Source organism: Eleutherodactylus coqui, chromosome 4 (assembly GCF_035609145.1).
Source record: "Eleutherodactylus coqui strain aEleCoq1 chromosome 4, aEleCoq1.hap1, whole genome shotgun sequence".
NCBI lineage: Eukaryota > Metazoa > Chordata > Amphibia > Anura > Eleutherodactylidae > Eleutherodactylus > Eleutherodactylus coqui.
This window is the reverse complement of record NC_089840.1, coordinates 79815335-79836960: the sequence shown is the minus strand read 5'-3', so window position 1 is coordinate 79836960 and position 21626 is coordinate 79815335. Positions and strand designations below refer to the sequence as shown.

The 21626-nt window shown below is 44.1% G+C and overlaps 1 protein-coding gene across 1 annotated transcript in view; it reads left to right on the top strand.

The window, feature by feature from the left end:
• The first annotated feature begins 1799 nt into the window (after positions 1 to 1799).
• The window catches only part of MKS1 (MKS transition zone complex subunit 1), a 35448-nt gene continuing 15621 nt past the window's right edge, over positions 1800 to 21626 (top strand). Inside the window, exons 1-11 of the mRNA XM_066599723.1 lie at positions 1800 to 1898; positions 1972 to 2081; positions 4201 to 4268; positions 8932 to 9087; positions 10942 to 11039; positions 13298 to 13426; positions 13679 to 13783; positions 14010 to 14118; positions 15386 to 15442; positions 17311 to 17353; positions 18487 to 18549. Coding sequence (XP_066455820.1) covers positions 1822 to 1898; positions 1972 to 2081; positions 4201 to 4268; positions 8932 to 9087; positions 10942 to 11039; positions 13298 to 13426; positions 13679 to 13783; positions 14010 to 14118; positions 15386 to 15442; positions 17311 to 17353; positions 18487 to 18549 — 1015 coding nt within the window. The 5' untranslated portion in view covers positions 1800 to 1821. The remainder of the gene's footprint in view (positions 1899 to 1971; positions 2082 to 4200; positions 4269 to 8931; positions 9088 to 10941; positions 11040 to 13297; positions 13427 to 13678; positions 13784 to 14009; positions 14119 to 15385; positions 15443 to 17310; positions 17354 to 18486; positions 18550 to 21626) is intronic.

Sequence of the window (21626 nt, the reverse complement as noted above, 5' to 3'; positions counted from 1 at the left end):
CGAACTTCCAATAGGCGTTGACAGTATGACCGAGTTGTCTTTAGAAGGAAAAGACCCCCATCTGCAGACAGGGGTTTTTGGTGTGTTTGCCCCTTGTCAGTACAGAGCAGAAGGGTGTCTTTCCCCTCTGGAGAAGACTCTGGTTTGGCTAATGTCCTTAGTCATGTTGTCAAGGCCTGTTGAAAGGGCGAACATTGACATATAGGGAAGTCTCCTTCCAATAGGTATAAGTACAGAAAACTTAAAAAGTAATCTTAAAAAGCTCGGTATTAAAAGCAGTGTGGATTGGGTGCTGCCCATCTAGGACGCTGGTCAATCAATGGTCATGCTGGCATGAAAACTTGTGATGGAGCTTAAAAAGAACTGAGGCTGTGGTGCAACCTGCTGCCCGGTGGTCATTTTCCTTAAAAAGAGTGAATTCAATTATGTGGGTTAAAGGAGAAATACGTTATTTAACACCAGCACGTAACACGTTTCAAGGTGCGTAGACCTCTTCATCAGACAGCTGCAGAGAACATATGATGGTACATCCTTTTCATCATGGTCTGATGAATAAAACAACCATGACCATTGGCATCCAGCTGGAAGGGGACTTTGGCCAACACCAACCAGGCCGCTGCTGCGCTATGGTCAGTGCTTTCTGCTACCTGCACTGCCTGTAGTGACAGTGGTGCCAGGAATCAGCTGGTCGCTGGGCATCCTGAGTGGCCGACCCTGCCAAATATCTATTGATGACCTGTCCTGAGGATGTCATCAACAGAATAAAAGGGAGAAAACCCCTTTAAGTTTTTACTTCATATCAGACAGCAGCTTTTATATTCCAGTGTGTTCACACGCAGCCAAGTTGTTGCAGAGATGATTGTAAGTAAGCCGTTCATCAGAATGAGGGTCCAGTCGGATCTATGAAATGGAAGAAATTTCGTCAAATGCTGTAAGTCACGCGGGTCGGAAATGCCCAAGATCTGCAGCATTTATAGTACAATCATCGGGGAAGTAGCGGCCCTCCGCCGCATCGTACCCGCATGAAAATACACGTTTTTGTGAGTGGGATGTGATTTTTCTTTCTTTACTATTGAAAAAACATGCAATTTCCCCGTATGAGCAGCGGCGCGTTTATCTCGTAAATCGCATCACCTGTGCGGGAAAAAATATCAATGGTTTACAAGTGCAATATCGATTCTTGGCCCGATCTATCGCTCTCGCCGCTGCAGTCACACGGATGGCTTTACCCACGCGAGTTCTGGCGGATTCCAAGGTGGGCAGAACTTGCAGGAGAAAAGAGCCCACTGTGATGAAGGGGTTAATTCACACGGACAATTTTCCTCTCCAACTACCAGTCTGCGTTACAAAAATCGCTGCATGTCCTATTTTTAGGCGATTCTTTCTCAAGAACCGCCTATTATTTTCTATGGGGCGTGAAAAACCGCACCCCGCTTACATGCCATGTTATATACCTGTGAGAGTGATGCGTTTACATATATATGTATATATACACAGGTTACTATGGGGACCACATGCAAAAAAAATGACAAGAAAGTGAAGAACAATAAAAACGCATGAAAATAAAAAGAAAATTGCATCGAAAACGGGCCCTGGGGCGTGGTAATTAGGCGCGCACAATAGGCTGGTCACTAAGGGGTTAAAATGATTATTGGCCATTTTCCTGTCAGTTTAGGACTTCCCGCCATTCGGATTCCCGCCTGTAGGGGGCACGTGTGTCCGCGCGAGTCCAGCCGTGCGCGGGGAATGAACGTGCAGACGCTGAGTGATGGGAGCGCGCACGTAGTGGTTACCTGGGAGACGAGGACGCGCGGCCTGGTGATGGCGGAGGAGTGGAACCAGGACTGCGGGGAGGCGGTGTACCGGTCCCGGGACCCTATCAAGAACCTGAAGATCCGGTAAGGGGGCGCTGTGACTCTGGGTGGTCGCCGTCATTGTAGTGCCCACCTGCTGAGATGTTTGTGTCCGCAGGGTGAAGCTGCAGCGGGTGTCACCTGTCAGTGCCCTGGTGCAGCGGGTGCAAGAGCAGCAGGAGGAGGGCGGCAGAGGGCACATCGCGCTGCGGACTCTCAAAGACACGAGTAAGTACATAGGAGGCTATAGAAGTGCTATATAAGTATATGTGTATATATGGTGGCTATTTCTCCAAGATGTTTGGAACAACTGCCTACCGAGCTTCATCGAAAACTGTGTGCAAGTGTATCTAGGAAAACTGCTGCTGTTTTGAGGATAAAGGATGCTGACATCAAATACTGATTTGATTTAGATTTCTCTTTTGTTCATTCACTTTGTATTTAGTTCATTGACAAAAGTCATCTCCTACATCACTCATGGGGTGATGCAAACCGCGTGCGTGTGCCGCAAGACCGTGAATGTGCGGAAGTGTCAGTTGAATCTGCCTAGAATAGGGCCAAGCACTCTGTGCGTCTGCTACTTGATGTAGGTCCATGTCACGGGCCGGTGGGACACCACCAGATTTGATTTGCGGAATCCGTGATCATTCACCCGCGCTTGCGATCCGCGGCATTCTGCATCCATTCAAAGAATAGAACATTCGCATGTCTGCTTATACGAGCGGACATCGAATGCGATTTCCACTCACGGGGAAAAAAAATCGCAACATGTTCTATTTTTGTCCGGATTCCGCGCGGACGGCTTCCATTGAAGTCAGTGGACGCCGTCCGACCTGCGGCCCATCCGCAATTGACATTGCGCATAGGTCACGGGAAAAACACGGATTTGAAAACAAAAATCTGTACTGCGCATGTCTGATGGTGGCTTGCCGTGGCCGTCCACAATACAGACCTGTGCGTGTGCCACCGGCCTCATGCACACGGGCAGATTTTTTTTCTGTGGAATCCGGAGTGGGTGCCCGCCCCCGGGATCCACAGCAATAACCCTGCATAGCAGGCCATGGAAAAGTGATTCTTCATGCACACGAGCAGAAACCAATGGCGTTTTGTCTCCTCACGGATGAAAAATCGCAGCATGCTCCACTTTCATGCGTTTCCCGCACATATGGCTTCCATTGAAGTCAATGAAAGTCGTCTGACCTGCGGCCCGTCCGCAATTGGCATTGCGGATGGGCTGCCAATTCCGCAGGAAAAGCAGAAAAAAATCTGTACTGAGCATGTCCGACGACGAGCTGTGCGGACCATCCGCAGTACAAGACAACAGGTATGCAGGGTCACCCTCTCGGTCAGGGCCGGTTTTTTTAGTGTGGGATTCTGCAGGTGGAATCCGGACCGGCAGTATGCAGGAGGCATTAGGCAGAGAGGGTCGGGTTATCCACCACAGTATGGGCATTAGAGACTGTCTGGGCCCGCCCAACGCTTGGACCCTGTTTACATGCTGCGATGGAAATTTAGAAAGCCCATCTTTCCAGGAATGGCGGCTACAGGAAACCGCACCGGATGTGATTTGTGAAGATCTCCACTTTATTTTTCTGCATCGCTAGGTGGTTTAACCTCTTCAGGACTGCTGGCAGGTTTCCTTCAGTGCATGTGAAAATTCCACTTTCTGTCTCTCTGCGTGACAATATGGTTGTGTGCACCAGGCCTTACGCTGACCATATAAGACCCCATAAATTACATCAGTATTAAAGGGGTTTTCTGGTTACCAGGCAACCCTGCTTCAATAGCGCCCCTGTATTAAAATAAACTGAACTATACTTACCCCTCCCAGGATCCAGCGCTGCAGCCTCGCTGTGGTCCCGGTGTTTGTGACAGATGATGTCACCAGGTGACTGCTGCAGCCAATGAGAGGCTGCAGTGTTACAATTCCTTCTCCTCGTATTGGTGCTCACATCCTGACTGCTATGATGCCAGGCGTTCAGGAACGTGATGCTGCAGCGATCACCTGATTTTCTTGTGACTCCGTCTGTCCCAATTAACACTGGGACCACAGCGGGGCTGCAGTGCTGGATCCCAGCGGCGGTGGAGGGGTAAGTATAGATCAGTATATTCATACAGAGGCCTATTAAAATCGAATTGTCCATTAGTCAGACAATCCCTTTAAATGTCCATAAGTCGAGTTGGCATGACTGCTGTTTGCAAAAGGGGCAACATGGGCACAACTGACCATACATAATAATAGGCGCTGCACGGATCTTATGGATGGGGTCAACATTAGATGGCTTTTGGCTGTTCTGGGATCCTTCTCTGATGCAGAATTTAACTTTTTTTTTTCTCTTCAAAAAAGGTGGATCCCGACCGGGTGGCGATGAGGAAGAAGTGGTGATATCCTGGCAGGAGAAGCTTTTTAGTGAGGTAACTTATTCCTAGGGGTTTGTTTTTGAGTGCGTTGTGCTTCTATATTCTTCACCAGTGGAGAGAAGAAGGAAAGGGTCTGCCAGTAGATTGTGGGGGGTCTCAGCTGGTTTAGGTGTGAGGTCTGCTAGTAGAATGTGGGGGGTCTCAGCTGGTTTAGGTGTGAGCTCTGATAGTAGGATGGTGGGGTCCCTCAGCTGGTTTAGGTGTGAGGTCTGCTAGTAGAACGTGGGGTCCCTCAGCTGGTTTAGGTGTGAGGTCTGCTAGTAGAATGTGGGGTCCCTCAGCTGGCTTAGGTGTGAGGTCTGATAGTAGGATGTGGGGTCCCTCAGCTGGTTTAGGTGTGAGGTCTGCTAGTAGAATGTGGGGTCTCAGCTGGTTTAGGTGTGAGGTCTGCTAGTAGAATGTGGGGTCCCTCAGCTGGTTTAGGTGTGAGGTCTGCTAGTAGAATGTGGGGTCCCTCAGCTGGCTTAGGTGTGAGGTCTGATAGTAGAATGTGGGGTCCCTCAGCTGGTTTAGGTGTGAGGTCTGCTAGTAGAATGTGGGGTCCCTCAGCTGGCTTAGGTGTGAGGTCTGATAGTAGAATGTGGGGTCCCTCAGCTGGTTTAGGTGTGAGGTCTGCTAGTAGAATGTGGGGTCCCTCAGCTGGTTTAGGTGTGAGGTCTGCTAGTAGAATGTGGGGTCCCTCAGCTGGTTTAGGTGTGAGGTCTGCTAGTAGAATGTGGGGTCCCTCAGCTGGTTTAGGTGTGAGGTCTGCTAGTAGAATGTGGGGTCCCTCAGCTGGCTTAGGTGTGAGGTCTGCTAGTAGAATGTGGGGTCCCTCAGCTGGTTTAGGTGTGAGGTCTGCTAGTAGAATGTGGGGTCCCTCAGCTGGTTTAGGTGTGAGGTCTGCTAGTAGAATGTGGGGTCCCTAAGCTGGTTTAGGTGTGAGGTCTGCTAGTAGAATGTGGGGTCCCTAAGCTGGTTTAGGTGTGAGGTCTGCTAGTAGAATGTGGGGTCCCTCAGCTGGTTTAGGTGTGAGGTCTGCTAGTAGAATGTGGGGTCCCTCAGCTGGTTTAGGTGTGAGGTCTGCTAGTAGAATGTGGGGTCCCTCAGCTGGTGTAGGTGTGAGGTCTGCTAGTAGAATGTGGGGTCCCTCAGCTGGTTTAGGTGTGAGGTCTGCTAGTAGAATGTGGGGTCCCTCAGCTGGTTTAGGTGTGAGGTCTGCTAGTAGAATGTGGGGTCCCTCAGCTGGTTTAGGTGTGAGGTCTGCTAGTAGAATGTGGGGTCCCTCAGCTGGTTTAGGTGTGAGGTCTGCTAGTAGAATGTGGGGTCCCTCAGCTGGTTTAGGTGTGAGGTCTGCTAGTAGAATGTGGGGTCCCTCAGCTGGTTTAGGTGTGAGGTCTGCTAGTAGAATGTGGGGTCCCTCAGCTGGTTTAGGTGTGAGGTCTGCTAGTAGAATGTGGGGTCCCTCAGCTGGTTTAGGTGTGAGGTCTGCTAGTAGAATGTGGGGTCCCTCAGCTGGTTTAGGTGTGAGGTCTGCTAGTAGAATGTGGGGTCCCTCAGCTGGTTTAGGTGTGAGGTCTGCTAGTAGAATGTGGGGTCCCTCAGCTGGTTTAGGTGTGAGGTCTGCTAGTAGAATGTGGGGTCCCTCAGCTGGTTTAGGTGTGAGGTCTGCTAGTAGAATGTGGGGTCCCTCAGCTGGTTTAGGTGTGAGGTCTGCTAGTAGAATGTGGGGTCCCTCAGCTGGTTTAGGTGTGAGGTCTGCTAGTAGAATGTGGGGTCCCTCAGCTGGTTTAGGTGTGAGGTCTGCTAGTAGAATGTGGGGTCCCTCAGCTGGTTTAGGTGTGAGGTCTGCTAGTAGAATGTGGGGTCCCTCAGCTGGTTTAGGTGTGAGGTCTGCTAGTAGAATGTGGGGTCCCTCAGCTGGCTTAGGTGTGAGGTCTGCTAGTAGAATGTGGGGTCCCTCAGCTGGCTTAGGTGTGAGGTCTGCTAGTCGCCAACCAGGAAGGACACCTTTTAATTCCTACTATGTATCAGACATCACACTTGTACCCAATGAGTGACCCTACAAGATAGGTATACCCTGTGTGAAAAGTGAGCCTTGCACCATGCCTGTTGGCTTGGAGCTGGCTTAGCTGCCATGCATAGAGGGTACGCTTCTTTCCATGAGTGTCCACATGCTTGGAAGTTCTGGTTACAGATTACATTTAACCCCTTGAGTGGCACGCCCGGAAATTTTCCGGGACGAGCTCCACTGCTCATAGCCACATAGCCCGGAAGATGCTGGAAGATTTCCGGGCTATGTATCACTATGGGAGCTGCAGAGCACAATGCCACAAGCTGTGGCAGTGTGCTCTGCCTGCACAGACCCACAGAGAACAAAGCAAGGGCTTTGAAAAACCAGCAGAAGATATTGCCGATATGTCGGCAATCTCCTGCTTTGTTTACAGGTTGCCATAGAGACCATCGGCTTGTCAGAAGCAAGCCGATGGTCTCTGTGACAGGGAGAGCTTGGTGCTTGGCTGTGAGAGGACAGCTAGGTACCAGCTCTTACAGCAGAGATCAGAGAAAACCTCCGATCTCTGCTGTGTTAACCCTTTACATGCTGCAGTCTATGTGACTGCAGCATGTAAAGGGCTGTCACTGCAGCATGTAAAGGGCTGTCACCATCGGACCCCCGGAATGTGATCAGGGAGTCCTGATGGGTCCCTGTGGAAGTCCCCTAAAGGGACAAAAAAAATAAATTAAATAAAAATTTAAAAAAAAAAAAGAGAAAAAAGGTAAATTATAAAAACACTTGTCTCCCTTTACTTTGTAAAAAATCAAAAATAAAATCACACATGTGGTATCCATGCGTCGTAATGACCCAGAGAAGGAAGTTAATACATTATTTAACCCCTTAATGACATGGCCCCTTTTTTTCTTTTTTCCCAATTTCTTTTTTTCCTCCCCCCTGTTTAAAAAAATCACAACTTGTCCCGCAAAAAACAAGCCCTCATATGGCCGTGTCAATGGAAAAATGAAAAAGTTATGGCTCTTGAGACGCAACTGCAAAATTAGTTGAAATTCAATGATTAGACCATTTTAAAAAACCTACCCTGGTGGGCACGACAGGGTGGTAGGAAACCCGCCACTCAAGGGGTTAAAGGGGTTGTCTCAATACAGACAGTTACTTTAATATGAGCCACGGTGGCGATCCAGTCATCCTGATCCAGAGGGGATGTAGTATTACATGGTGGCCATTCAGTTTGCAAGAGCCCCTGCTTGTTGGCGCATTTCCACTGTGGTACTAAGGGTGGGGGCACACCTGCACCCCGGGTTTCGCTTTCCTTCTCTGTTCGGGAAGCAGGCAAGGGGAATCCCCACGGCCAAATGGCTTCGTCTCAGGATGGAACCCAACAGGGCCGAACGGACTATATTGGGGGTCCATTTGGTTTTCGTTCCTTTGCAGGGCTTTTTCTTCCTGTATTTTGAGCCGGATCTGGGATCGAACCTCCGACTAGTGATTCCAACACAGATGTGAAGCCGCCCTTAGAAGTGGTTCTAAGCAGGGAATCCACCTTTTATAAAAGGCACAATGGGGCATATGGATGGGGGTCATTATGATGCTATGAAAGTGTATATCGCTTTGTATTTTTGTGTACAGGTATAGACACACTGTACACATACAAGTATAAGGGTATACATGGGTCTAACAATAGTCATAATAGATGCTACAGGGCCGCATTACGGGTGCAGAGGTTTTGGAGCATATATACACTACCACTTGTGGGAGAATTGTGTCAACAGAAAATTGCAGCTTTGATACAAGTGCCGCAATAGTGACTTCTTGAAGGTTTCGGCCATGTCTGTTCAGTGCTACTGAATGAGTAGGACTGACTTGTGAGCATTGTTAGTTCTAGTTTCTAGGGTATGTTTCCATGGGCAGTAATGGTGTTTTACATAGTATAACGTGCTAGAAAAGTAAAAGTATAAAACACGTTATAAATATATGGAATTAGATTTTCTTAGTTTTTAAGCATAAATGGTCTCTGCACTTTGGGCAGACCCGTACTTCTGTGTTAGCCAATGTGATAACTAGTGACAGTGCATATTATTTTATTATGATGTTTTTTACTGAGAAATCTCTCCATAATTTGCCATCCACTACCTTTTGTCATGTGAAGTCCGTCCGTAGTAACAGAAATAAGATGAAACACAAGAAGTGGGGCGTCATCGCTTAATGCCTGTTTCATGCTGCCTGTAGAAGTCAGGGGAGAGGGAAGGAACTGCAGGTGAGAGACAAAAGCAGAGAGATTCACACAGGTATGCTAGTGCAGCTAATAGTAGGTGCTATAGCTTTTGAAATCACACCTACACTGCTCAGTACTGTTGTATGATGTCCTCCATGCTGCTGTTACTTGTGAGGTCGTGCTATAGAGAAGAGATCCTGCAGTGCTAATTGTGGGGGACAGCATAGTGACCACTTTCACCAACCAGCTGAGAGAACTGGAAACTAGAAATGCCGCCTGCACGGGGGAAAACTGGTAATAAATGCAGGCTACAAGTGATATAATGGGCAGATACAGTTATACCTTGTGTACACATGGCAGCTTATTCTAAAAAAAGTCTTGTGAATGTGCGGGCACACTCTATGTATTCCTATAACTTGTCATGCCTTTTTTTCATACCTTATCTCCAGTTTGAATATGAGCTATACAGAAATGAGGCAGCTTGTTGCACACCTCTGGACCGGCAGTATCATCAGGACATTGTATCTTTGGAGCGCAGAGGAGGGCGGAAGAATATACGTGTCTTTACCTACACGGACTATGATCGGTACACCAACCTAGAAGAGGTAGGCATAAACCACATGAGCTCAAGCTTTGTAAACGGTGTTAATATAACATGTAATAGTTTATCCTCTGCAGTTTATCCTTTTGTTGCCTTGAAGACCTAGGACTCACATTTGACATGAACTATAGTAACCATAGTATTAAGTACAAGGAAAGTATTAGTACAGTCCTTGGATCTTTTACATGCTAGCAGCCTTCTACAAAGTAAATCATCTTCCTGTGTATCCAGCTGATACTTGTTCATGAATGACAAGAACATTACATGCAATAAAAAAAATAACAAGAGGTTCTTATTTATATCGATGCGTTAGAAAAAAAAAACATCTTGCGTGTGGTACAAGTAAGTGCCAGTTCTATCGCAGGGATATATGTGGAGTTTATATCATAGAATGGTAGTTGGAAGGGACCTCCAGAGTCATCTGGTCCAACCCCCTGCTCAGTGCAGGATCACTAAATCATCCCAGACAGCTATTTGTCCAGCCTTTGTTTGAACACTTCCATTGAAGGAGAACTCACCACCTCCTGTGGTAACCTGTTCCACTCATTGATCACTCTCACTGTCAGAAAGTTTTTGCTAATATCTAATTTGTCTCCTCCCTTTCAGTTTCATCCCATTTGCTTCTAGTCTTTCTTGTGCAAATGAGAATAGGGCTGATCCCTCTGCACTGACAGCCCTTCAGATATTTGTAGACAGCTATTAAGTCTCCTCTCAGCCTTCTTTTTTGCAAGCTAAATATTCCCAGATCTTTTAACCGTTCCTCATAGGACATGATTTGGAGACTGCTCACCAGCTTGGTAAGCCTTCTCTGAACTTTCTCCAGTTTGTCTATGTCTTTTTTTAAAGTGGGGTGCCCAGAACTGGACACAGTATTCCCGATGAGGTCTGACCAAGGAAGAGTAGAGGGGAATAATTACCTCACGTGATCTAGACTCTATGCTTCTCTTAATACATCCCAGAATTGTGTTTGCCTTTTTGGCTGCGGCATCACATTGTTGACTCATGTTCAGTCTATGATCTATTAATCTATTAGTATTTCCAAATCTTTTTCACATGTGCTGCTGCTTAGCTCAATTCTTCCCATTCTGCATGTGCTTTCTTCGTTTTTTTTTTTGTCCAGATGTAGGACTTTGCATTTCTCCTTGTTAAATACCATTCTGTTAGTAGCTGCCCACTGTGCAAGCTTTTCTAGATCTTTTTGAATACTCTCTCTCTTCCCTAGTATTAGCTATCCCTCCTAACTTTGTGTCGTCAGCAAATTTGATCAGTTTCCCATCAATTCCCTCCTCCAGATCATTTATAAATATGTTGAATAACACTGGGCCTAGGACAGAGCCTTGTGGTACCCCACCTGATACATTCTTCCACTTGGATGTGCAGCCATTTATGACTACTCTTTAAGTACGATCACTCAGTCAGTTGTGAATCCACCTAACAGTTGCCTTGTCAATCCCATATTTGGTCATTTTTTTTCAATACGTATGGTATGAGATACTTTGTCAAATGCTTAACTAAAGTCAAGATATACTATATCCACTGCATTTCCTTGATCAACACAGTCAGTGATTCTGTCATCTGGCATGACTTGTTTGTTGCAAACCCATGCTGGCTCAGGTTAATTACTCCATTTTCATCCAAGTACTTGCATACATGCTGTTTAATAATTTGCTCAAAGATCTTTCCCGGTATAGAAGTCAGGCTCACAGGCCTGTTGTTTCTTGGATCTGCATTCTTCCCTTTTTTGAATATGGGGATAACATTTGCCCTTTTCCGATCTTCTGGGACTTCTCCTGTTCTACAGGAATTTATGTTTCCTTTGAGCCATCGGCGTACTGACATGTATTCTTCTCTTGCACAGCACTGTCAGTCAGTAACCAACTCTGAACGAGAGACATCCACGTTTCTGGCTGAACGTATGGCGAATGTCAGAAGACGACGGCAAGACAAAAGACTATTGTAAGTGTTCATGTACATTAGGGTCATAACACAAAAAAAGTGGGTAATCGTTGGGCATATTTTACTCTGTAGCTTTGCTTATTGGTCTCCTTATATTCAAACACAAAAAAGTAACAAGTTGTCACCCATCTTTCCTGCCTGTTTTTGGTGGGGAGCTCTAGGAATGTGTCTAACAACTGACACTGTTAATCTTTAAATGCCATTTTCAATTCTTTTTTTTTTTTTCCTTTATTAAATAATTTTTATTGAATTTTTTTTTTCCCCCCCAAAAAACTTAACATATACATCAATAGAATAACAGAACCCACTAACCCCAAGTCTCTCTCAAACATCTTTACCGAGTTTCTTGTAGGCCGATAGATATCAGTGTCATAAACTTCTTAGAAAACGTCACATCATTTTGTAATACATAACTGAATAAAACATTACTATGCTTTATTATGAATGGCATTTGTGGTTATTTCGGTCATACCCCTTGTAGACAAGAGCTAATAGTTGGTACAGGACATCAGCTTCCGTCTTGTATCATCTGGACCATAATCCTCATTCGCTGAAGCATCCTTCCACAATGAGATCGTGACATGCCATCTGAGTGTCATGGCAGCAAGGCGCTTCTGGAGGCCACCAGGGTGCATATTGGCCTATTACTCCCCACTTCTACAGAAGCCAACCTAAACAACCAATCACCGTGAACCAGCCAACCTAAACAACCAATCACCGTGAATCAGGCAACTGAAATAACCAATCACTGGGAATCAGCCAACCCAAATAACCAATCACCGGGAATGAGTAAATCGAAATAACCAATCAGGTTGCGAATGGTGTGCATTTGGGGAGTAATATAGATATATGCCACCAGGGCTGCCATGTAATTCTGCCTATTAAGACGAGCTTAATAGTCCATTGTAGCAAAATTGTGCATTATTTATCCCACACTGTAAACGTCATCAGAAAAAAAATTCACAACACCAGGATTGTGCTTTTTTTTAATTTTTTTCCCCTCTTCTCCAAGAAATAATGTAATCAATGGCAATCGAAAAGTCATATGTGTCCCAAAGTAGAACCAATATAAATCACAGGTCATCCTGCAAAATAACGAGCCCTCACACAACCCCATCGATGAAAAGATAAAGTTATGGCAGTCAGAAGATGGCGGCAAATTTTTGTTTTTACTATACTACCTTTGAAAAATTAAATATCTTAAAAAAAAAAAAAAAGTAAAATTCGGCATCATTGGGATCATACTGGCTCGCAAAATAAAGTTATCATATGATTTTTGCTGCAGTGTGTACGCTGTAAAAACAAGACCCTCCCAAAGATGGCGGAATTTCATAATTATTTTTTTTTTTTAAATTTCACTCCACTTAGGATTTTTTAATGTTTTTCTGTACATTATATGGTACATTACATAGTACCATTGAAAAATAAAACTCATCCCGCAAAACCAAGCCCTCAGACAGCTATGTTGATGGAAAAATAAGACTTTTTGAGAGTGCGGAGGAGAAACCAAAAACGGGGAAAAAGGGAGGGTTAAAGCAAGGGGCTGGGTTTGGGTGGAATTAGGGGTGAGCTCGGAGCAGTCTCAGAGTGTATTGCTCATCGGTTTGCTTGTTATGTCCAAAGAGCATGCGCTGTAGAATAACAATGATTTCTGGGACATGGGAGCACTGAGAAGAGGTATCGTGAGATTTGTCTTTTTATCACCCATCTATGGTTCGTATTGGTTTAGAGGATAAAAGGAAGTTGTAAGTTGGGGTCTGCACGGATAGGTCTTATTTATTCCACACATTCTGCAGATGCTCGATCAGATTGAGATCTGGGGTATTTGGAGCCCAAGTCATCACCTTGAACTCCTTGCCTCATGTGGCAGCAGAATGCAGTCCTAAGCTCCCACTCACGACCTGAAGGTTGTGGGTTCAATCCCCGCCTGGTTCAGGTATCCAACTCAAGTCTTCTATCCCTCTGAGGTCGGTAAAATCAGTCCCCTGCTTGCTGGGGGTAATAAATAAATTATTTGAAAGCCCTATGAAATAAGTTGGCGCTATACAAATAACAAGTCCCTCCCCTTGCCATATTCCTGAACTATTTTTTTTGCAGCGTGGCAGGAAGGAATATCCTGCAGAAAGAGGCCTCTGCTAGTAGGGTTATACCGCTGCCATGAAGGAGTACGCTTGGTTACAATATTGACCCCCTTTATTCTAAATTACAATTTCTCTGTAATATAAAGTAAACCATGTCTGGACCATTTTGTTTTAAAGGGATGGAATTGGGATCCGCAATCGTCTTATTACATGGAAGCCATCAGAGGAGTTTATAAAGAATAATCACATCATTAATACTCCTGTGCAGACCATGTACATCATGGCAGACTTGGGACCTAGTGGAAAGTGAGTTGACGTACCGTTAAAATTGTGTATATAATATATGCTGCAGTCTCAAGTATATACAGTTTAGTGGGGGGGGGGGGGGGTTCCACCCATATGCAAGATTTCAGTCCTGTTTCTGGGGCTTTTTCCAGGCAAGAGGGGTTTGTGTACATGTTTAATGAAATGTTTATCATTTTCATTTTCTGCATTTAATTTGGAAGTATCAACATATTGACTTCTTTACTATCATCTGTATTTGTCTTCACTTTACAGATTGGGTTTGAAGGAGAATGAGCATGTTCTTTGTACTATACGTGTAGACACTAATGGAGTCATCACTCTAAAACCTGATGTCACAGGCACTAAAGGTCCATACAGGTAATAAAAGGGCAAAAAGAAACAATATTAAATAGAACACAAAATGTGCGCATTTTTAAAGGCGCAATAAATATAATTTTTATATGGTGAAACTTTATTACAGGCACCCTATCTTACTAATTCATCATATAGAATGTATAGAACCCCTAAATCATTGTCCTGTTGTCTATATGTAGAATAGTCGGCCTCAGCTACACCTACTAATTGCCCTTTGCTTGTGTTTTAGGCTGGAGGTGGAGAGTCACAAGCGTGAGCTATGGAGTTACACCCTGCAGCATGTCTCCGAGTCGGTCCAACAAGAAGAGCAGGAGCGAGAAGAGATTCTCTACAAAGATGTGAGTGTCTTAAGAAAACCAATGCCACTATCTCTGTGCATCTGGACTGACTAAAGCATTACTTGCCATTCTGGGGACTCCACCTTTCTAAATATACTTCTACTCGACTATCACAAATCTACTGTTGTCTTCATAGCCAGAAAATAGCAATGCGCATCAATCTTCCTCCAAGCGAATGGAGCATTGGTCATGTATGTGCATTGTTGCTCCATTCACATGTGGTATTCGGGTTGCACCGTTCTTGGGTTTACTTGGGTCTCTAGAAGTCATTAATCAATCCCTATTATTATAGTAAAACTGATTTATTCAAACTTTTGACAGGTGTTGTTAAGTTTTAATCGGTGGAGCATTGGGTTCTGAGACCCCCATTAATCGATGAAACATGTGGTAGAAGAGCTCACCTGAGAGTTATGCCCCTTTTTACTTTGATCAGCTCTCCTTGGAAAAGGTTTGAGCCTCTATACCTCTTTTCTCACTTCCTAGCCAATTGTAGCCGAAGGGACATAGTTGACAGCTGCGCCATTGATTTCAGCACACTTTGGAGGTCTTAGCTCCCAGACTCCCACTGATCAAACCTTCTGATATGTGAACAGTTTTATGAAATGATAGGTACCCTTTAAAGATTACTGAAAATTGTGAACTAATCACTACTGTTTGTTGTGGGGGGAGGAAAAAGATTTGACATGTGCAAAGGCTTAAGCATTCTCTCAGTTAAGGCCCAATGGCCACCGGCGGACCTGATTTGCGGAGTCCGCATGGAAGATCCGCAAATTAAACCACCCACAAGGAAGCATGGGCGTCCGCACATGAAATAAAGCATGCAGATTTGTTTTGCAGACCTTTTTGGTCCGGATAACAAATCGCAGCATACTCCATTTCAGTGCTGTTTCCGCACAGACGGCTTCCATTGAAGTCAATGGAAGCCATATGATCTGCGGCCCGTCCGCAATTGAATTGTGGATGGGCTGCAAATTTCACGGAAAAGCAGGAGTTTAAAAAAATAAAAATCCACTGCGCATTTGTGGCATCTGATCCGCCCGTGGACATGAAGCCTAATACTTAGTAACACCCCTTGTGGCAGAAAACACAACCTCCAGCACTGTTCTTGTGCTTGTTTTAGAATTCTCCCATTCATCCTTTCAGAACACTTGTAGTTCACATATATATATTTTGCTTGCCCTTCTCTTACGCAGAAACCTTTTGAGTAGTGCCTGAAGATCAGCTTGTTTTCTCCATTACTTTCCTGGTGTGTGATTTTATTTTACAGCTATATAGTAGGCATAAAGAATACCTCAGCAACCTGGTGGGCTCAGATTTTGAGATGGTAAGTTATCCTATGTCTATTGTTTTAACATGTAACAGTTTTAGCTGCTTCTGGGTGTAAACAGGGTAGCCTTGTTGTTCACTAGATTGTCCTGTTCCTTGTGAATAAAGTTTAAATGGTCACTGTACTTTGAGGCAACTTGTGCTTATGAGAACTAGCAAAAATGCAAATCCCTTTACGTAAAATGACATTTTTATGCATGTAAATCCCTCTAAAGTACTGGTTACAGGCTTCTCCCATCAGCACAGAGAGAACTGAGAATTAGATAAAGAGCCTGCAGATGGTAAAAACTGGTTATAAATGCAGGATACAAATCATGTAATGGCCAGAAATAGTGTTATTCCTCGTGTACACACACGTAGCAGCGTATTCTGAAAACTCATCTGAAAGTGCAACAATGGTTTAATAAAAAGGACTCCCAAAAGGTAAAAATATGTAATAAGACATTAACAAATTTAGCTGTTTTTCTTTTTTTTTTTTTTTTTTTTTTACTCATTTTATTGAACAATAAATATACCATACAGTATACAAATGAATAAGAACTTTTGCATACACCATAAATACTTCACATTAGGGGGAGATTACATAGGCACATTGTCCACACTTGATACACAAGTACAGTACGCAGGTATATTAGATTCCTATAACAGTAGGGTCTGGCAATTGGCACCCATTTTACTGGGCATATCTAGATGCAGCCCCATTCAGTAGACCTTGAAGCAGATCCTGGCTGGGAGTTGTCTGCCATGCTGCACCACCTTCTCCGCACCCTGTTGAACTTCCCCGGACACTTTCTATTTTTATAGACTATCTTTTCATATGGCGGGGTGGAGTTAACAATGTTCTGCCACTTTGATAGCGTTGGGGGGCATCTATCCCTCCACCTCAGAGCTATCACCTTGCGAGCCAGGAACAGAACCCTAATAAGAAATATCCGGTCATGAAATTGCCAGTGCTCCTCATCCAAAATTCCCAACAGGCAGATGCCCGGGTCAAGTGGGACTGAAATAAGTGTTCCATCCCCCCACCCACCCCCAAAAGGGTCCCCCCTTTTGTAAACATAATAAAGAGCTCCTATTTGCCTCTCCTTGCTCACTCCTTGACAGCGACTCCGGTTTCCCTGCTTATATAGCCTTTTTTGGGCTGCAGCCAATCACAGAGCACAGTGGTCATTGTTGAGCTCAATCGTTGGCTGCAATGGCAGGTTTATGGGATGTCCCAGGCTGACAACAGCCAATAAAGAAACAACACAGCAGAGACCTGGAGCTGCCGGCAAGGATCAAGCGGGGCGAGGCAAGTATGAGCTCTTTATTATGTTTACACATTGGGGGACCCCTTTGGAAAAAAACTGTCTCGGACAACCCCTTTAAATATATACTTGTACATTGCTTGCCATAGTCCTATGATCAACACTAGACTACAGCAGTGCTGTCATTTACACTGCACTCTTATCTACATTCAGCTCTCCCTCTCTAAATGCCGGAGACCACTCCATAAAGAATACGTATTTTGCCACTTCAGATATCCAATTCATCTCTGTATAATATATATATCCAAATATTTGTTGAAACATTACAATAGTACAGGATGGGTCATGGGAAAGTAGCGCGGCACCGCACTCCTATGAAAGCTGGCTAAAAGAAAATCTGTCTTTGTTGCCCATAACAGCCAATCACAGCGCAGCTTTCGTTTCTTATACTGCTGAGGTAAAATTAAAGCTGCACTGTGATTGGTTGCTATTGGCAAGAAAGACAGGTTTTCTTGTACACCTCTTTCATAAGGGTACGGTGCTGGGCTACTTTTCCATGGACCACCCTCTAGAATTTGAGTCGTTAAATGTGTAACATCATTTTTTGTTCTTTTTTAAGCCACCCAATGGTGCTTTGCGAGTTTTTATCAATGGGGAGATCGGTGAGTGATTTTACTAATAGTTTACAGTATTGTTATTTATTTTACTTTGTACATAGTAAGCAGTTTATTATTCTAGTTTATCACCAGTACAGTGGTTATCATGGAGATTTGAGGACATCAAAACATTGGAAATTCTAAGAAGTTAGACGTGGCATCATTCAGCAACCACCAGTCATTAGTACTAGACCTAGTGGGTAAAGTAGAATTCCAGCATCTTGGAAAAAACCAACTAGTCTTGGGGCTTGTTCACATCAGCGCTTTAGGGGTCTGCTTTCCTGCTCCATTATGGATCAGGAAAACGGAACCCAGTCCCCGAACCAAACCATCCTATGATGGAATGGATGCCATATTCTATAATGGGGTCTTCATGGTTTCCAACGGACTTCCGGCATTGTACAGTGGGAAATAGTGTAGAATGCTGCGCTATCATCATGTTTCTTAGCGGAATTCAGCAACAGAGGTTCCGAATGGGTCAATTTCTGTGTCCCGCTGCTCCTCATCTGCTGTTGGCAGTGTTGGTTGAGTGGGTGGGGAGAGATTTGTGAATTATACCCCAACCTCTGCCCGCCTGCTCCATAGAAGAGACTGTGTTGACGTCTCCTATTGGGCATCAGCATAGTCTCTCTGAAGATGATTTCAAACTAAGGCATTCCGTTGTGTCCCATGAAGGTAGGTAATAGTCTGTAGTTATTACAATATTGCACACTTTATATGTAGATAATTGCACTTGCAGGTCATGCCTGAGCATAATAAAAAAGGCTGCACTTGTGAATTGTTCCAGAGCAGCAGATGTTAGAGTTTTCAGAGGGTGGTGCATAATACAGAAATTGGGGAATGAGCACAGCAAGTTGCAGTAGGAAACCGCTATTGGATGCTGGGGCTGAGCAGAAGGCTATTAGACTTGTACAGGTAACTGTACATATAACAGATGATCTAAATCAGGGACCAAGTTACATTTCAGCCTCCTGATGTACAGTACAATGACATATATTACAGAGTATGGGCAAAAAGTGGACCAACAGGATTACTTATTAATCATATGATCATAATAAACGGTCCACTTAGTGTATTTTATATTTAGATAAATGAATTTTAGCAATTTATCCCATTCCTAATTTCATCTCTTACTCCAGTGTCCGCACATGAATATGAATATGATAATCTCTATGTCCATTTCTTCATGGAACTCCCAAAACGTACGTATCTGAATAGAATGAAGTTTGTTTTTCATGATTTCTGATTGTCTGTCCTCATGGGACCTATGCATTCTAGTGTTTCTATGGGTAACAAAGAGATGAGATGTAGTACAGCAGCAGATGATTCTTAATGCATGTAAAAGCCACTAACTCTAAAGGCCCTTTTACACTCAAAGATGAATGCTCAAAAGATGGCTTTTGAGCGATCATTTTGCATAAACTACTAATTGGTACTAATGCCAATTAGTAACTTATTAATGTGTGTAAGCTGCTGGGAGCTATATTCAGAGAACAGCTGGTGGAATGTTCTCTGATTACATTTCCTTTGTTCTTCCGCGGGGCTGACAGCTGAGACAATGTTATCAGCACTCCCTGCGGAGAACACAGCGTTTGAAGTCCCTGCTATCAGCTCTTCTGCCAAATGATGTATTTTATGATGAACATAAAATCGTTCGGCAGAAAAGTGAAAGATGGGCACATTTACACGCAACGATTATCGCTCAAAGGATGGCTTTTGAGCGATAATCGTGTGTGTGTGTGTGTGTGTGTGTGTGTGTGTGTGTGTGTGTGTGTGTGTGTGTGTGTAAAAGGGCCTTAAGATCGGTTTCCTCAAACATATGTAATAGATGGGTTCATAACATAACCTGATAACCTGTATTTTTCATATCTTAATGACGCAGCCCTTACATGATGATGAGGGTTAGGGTTACTTAGTGCCTTTAGGTCAATGGCTTCTGAGAGCATACATGATGCTATATCACAAACTGTGGAAAATCAGTCATCCGCTGTAATCTGTGGGAGATCTGAGGCGGCAAGTGATCAGTCATCCTGCAGCACCTCTAAAGGGGAGATAAAGCTTCACATTGAAGTCAGTGGCCTGTCTGACTAATGCACTGATACATCAGGACACTCTTTGTAGTTGCCATCTGCTTTGGTTAAAGGAAGCCTATCCGGTGTTTGTTAGCACCATAAACTGTATAGACAGTAATATGTGGCACTACATGCTAAATTAAAATGGTACCTTTATTTCCTCAGTCGGTGGCTTCTATGTGCTGATTGAGGATTCTAAGCGCTTCCCGCGCTGCATGCTAATTAAAGGGGTTCTGGCATTGCAAAAAATAAAATAAAAAATCAACACTTGCCTATTCCTCCTCAGGCAGTCTTATTACCACATCTTATCCTCTCTGATCTTCTCCTGGTTCCTCTGGTCCCCCAGGTCACCTCCAGCCGGCCGAATCCTTTTCTTCCTGTGACATTACATCCATTCTCAGCAGTCTCCTTCCTGCAGGTCAGTGTACCGGTTATTAGTGACGGAATACTCACTGCCTAGCAGAGCATGCCGAAGCCTATGCCGGGCTATTGCCGAGTCTGCACATGTGCAATGTTTCACCGCGAGTGTTCATATATTATTGTCGCGAGACAGCGTGCATGCGCAGTCCCAGCAATAGCCTGGTATAGGATTCAGCATTCCCTGCTATGCAGTGTAAGCTACGTCACTAGTGATGTAGAGTACGTTGGCCTGCAGGAAGCAGGATGACAAGAATGTATGTAATGTCACAGGAAAAAGAGGATCTGGCCGGCTTGCGGTGAGGTGACCCAGGGGACTGGAGGGGCCAGAAGAAGATGCTGTAAGAAGACTGCCTGGGAGGAAAAGGTAAGCATTGATTTTTATTTTTTTCTTTAATGACAAAACCCCTTTAATGGTTTATCGTCTGATGGGTGACCACTGCAGCCATTCCAAACTCCTGGCATCATGGCGCCCAGGATGTTGAACACTGATGCCAGGAGAACAGATGGTGACGTAGCAGCCTCCTTTAGGCTGCAGCACTCGCCTAACTTCCGGCCAGTGCTGACAGCGAGAGATTCACTGGAGCCCCTCCGCTCCGAGAGGTAAGGATCAATTCTTTTGTTATCTCATAACCTTTCCAGCCATTTTAAAAAAAAACAAAAACTTTTTTTTACTCTGACATCCCCTTTAACCAGTTCAAGACAAGGTAATTTTACCCTGTTAACAACCAGGTATAGTTCTGTTTTTTTTTTTAGTAAATGCAGGCTTCTCTCATTTGAATTTGGGGAAATTATATAAAAAAGGTAATTTTTTTAACTTTAAAAAAAAAAAAAAAAAAAATTTTAATAGCCATTAAAATATTTGTTATGTCCTACTTTCTGGTACGGTCATGTCTATACAGAGTATGTAGAGTTTTGGATAGTTTATGGGACATCTGTCTGTGTAGTTTGTGCTAGAGGTGATTTCTTTGTTTCTTTTTTGTATTATATATATATATATATTTTTTTTTTTTTGCACTTATTTATTTCCTTTGTATCCATTCATATTGTGCCGTCCGTAAAATCAATAGAAAATTGGCGTTATTTTTTTTCTATTTCTGATTTCTCCAGTAAGGGTACGTTCAGATGGTAGAATTGCGGTAGAATTTTCTGCAGTGAATTCTGCCCCAAAAAAAAAAAAGTGTGAAAATACTCAGCTTTCTGCTATGGATTTTGATGTGGATTCGCACATGGATTTAGCCCTTTCAATGGCCAAAATCCGCATGCAAAATTCCGACATGGTGAGGTGTGTTTCTGCATAAAGAAGCGACATGTCACTTCCGAACACAGAAACTTGCGGAAACTCATTTCTCCACTTAGGTATTTCTCATTTTGGCTGGGGTAAATCTACATGTGGAACGGCAGAATGTTGCGGATTTTGATGCTGTCTTTAGAGACACGGTTCACTTGTTGAAACGATAAATCATTTGGTGTAAACGGACCCTAAGCTTGCATGGTTCATTACACATATTTGTGGCACTTGGCACCCTTTGTATGCCTTATCTATATGCAAGTATTATGCTACCCTGCCCCTCCCCCTCCAAATATGTGATAAGTACGTTAGTGCTTGTTCATCAGTATCTTGCACTTGTGCAATACTCTTCCATGTAGCAATCTGCCTGTCTGCAGGGAAGTGTTGTTTGTACCTGCCCTTGTGTACATCTCATCTGAGTCTGCTAATATTGAGCATCTCCTAGGGTTACCCTACCCTCGATGATCATGAGCTTGCTGGGGCTGCAGCAGTTAGTGGC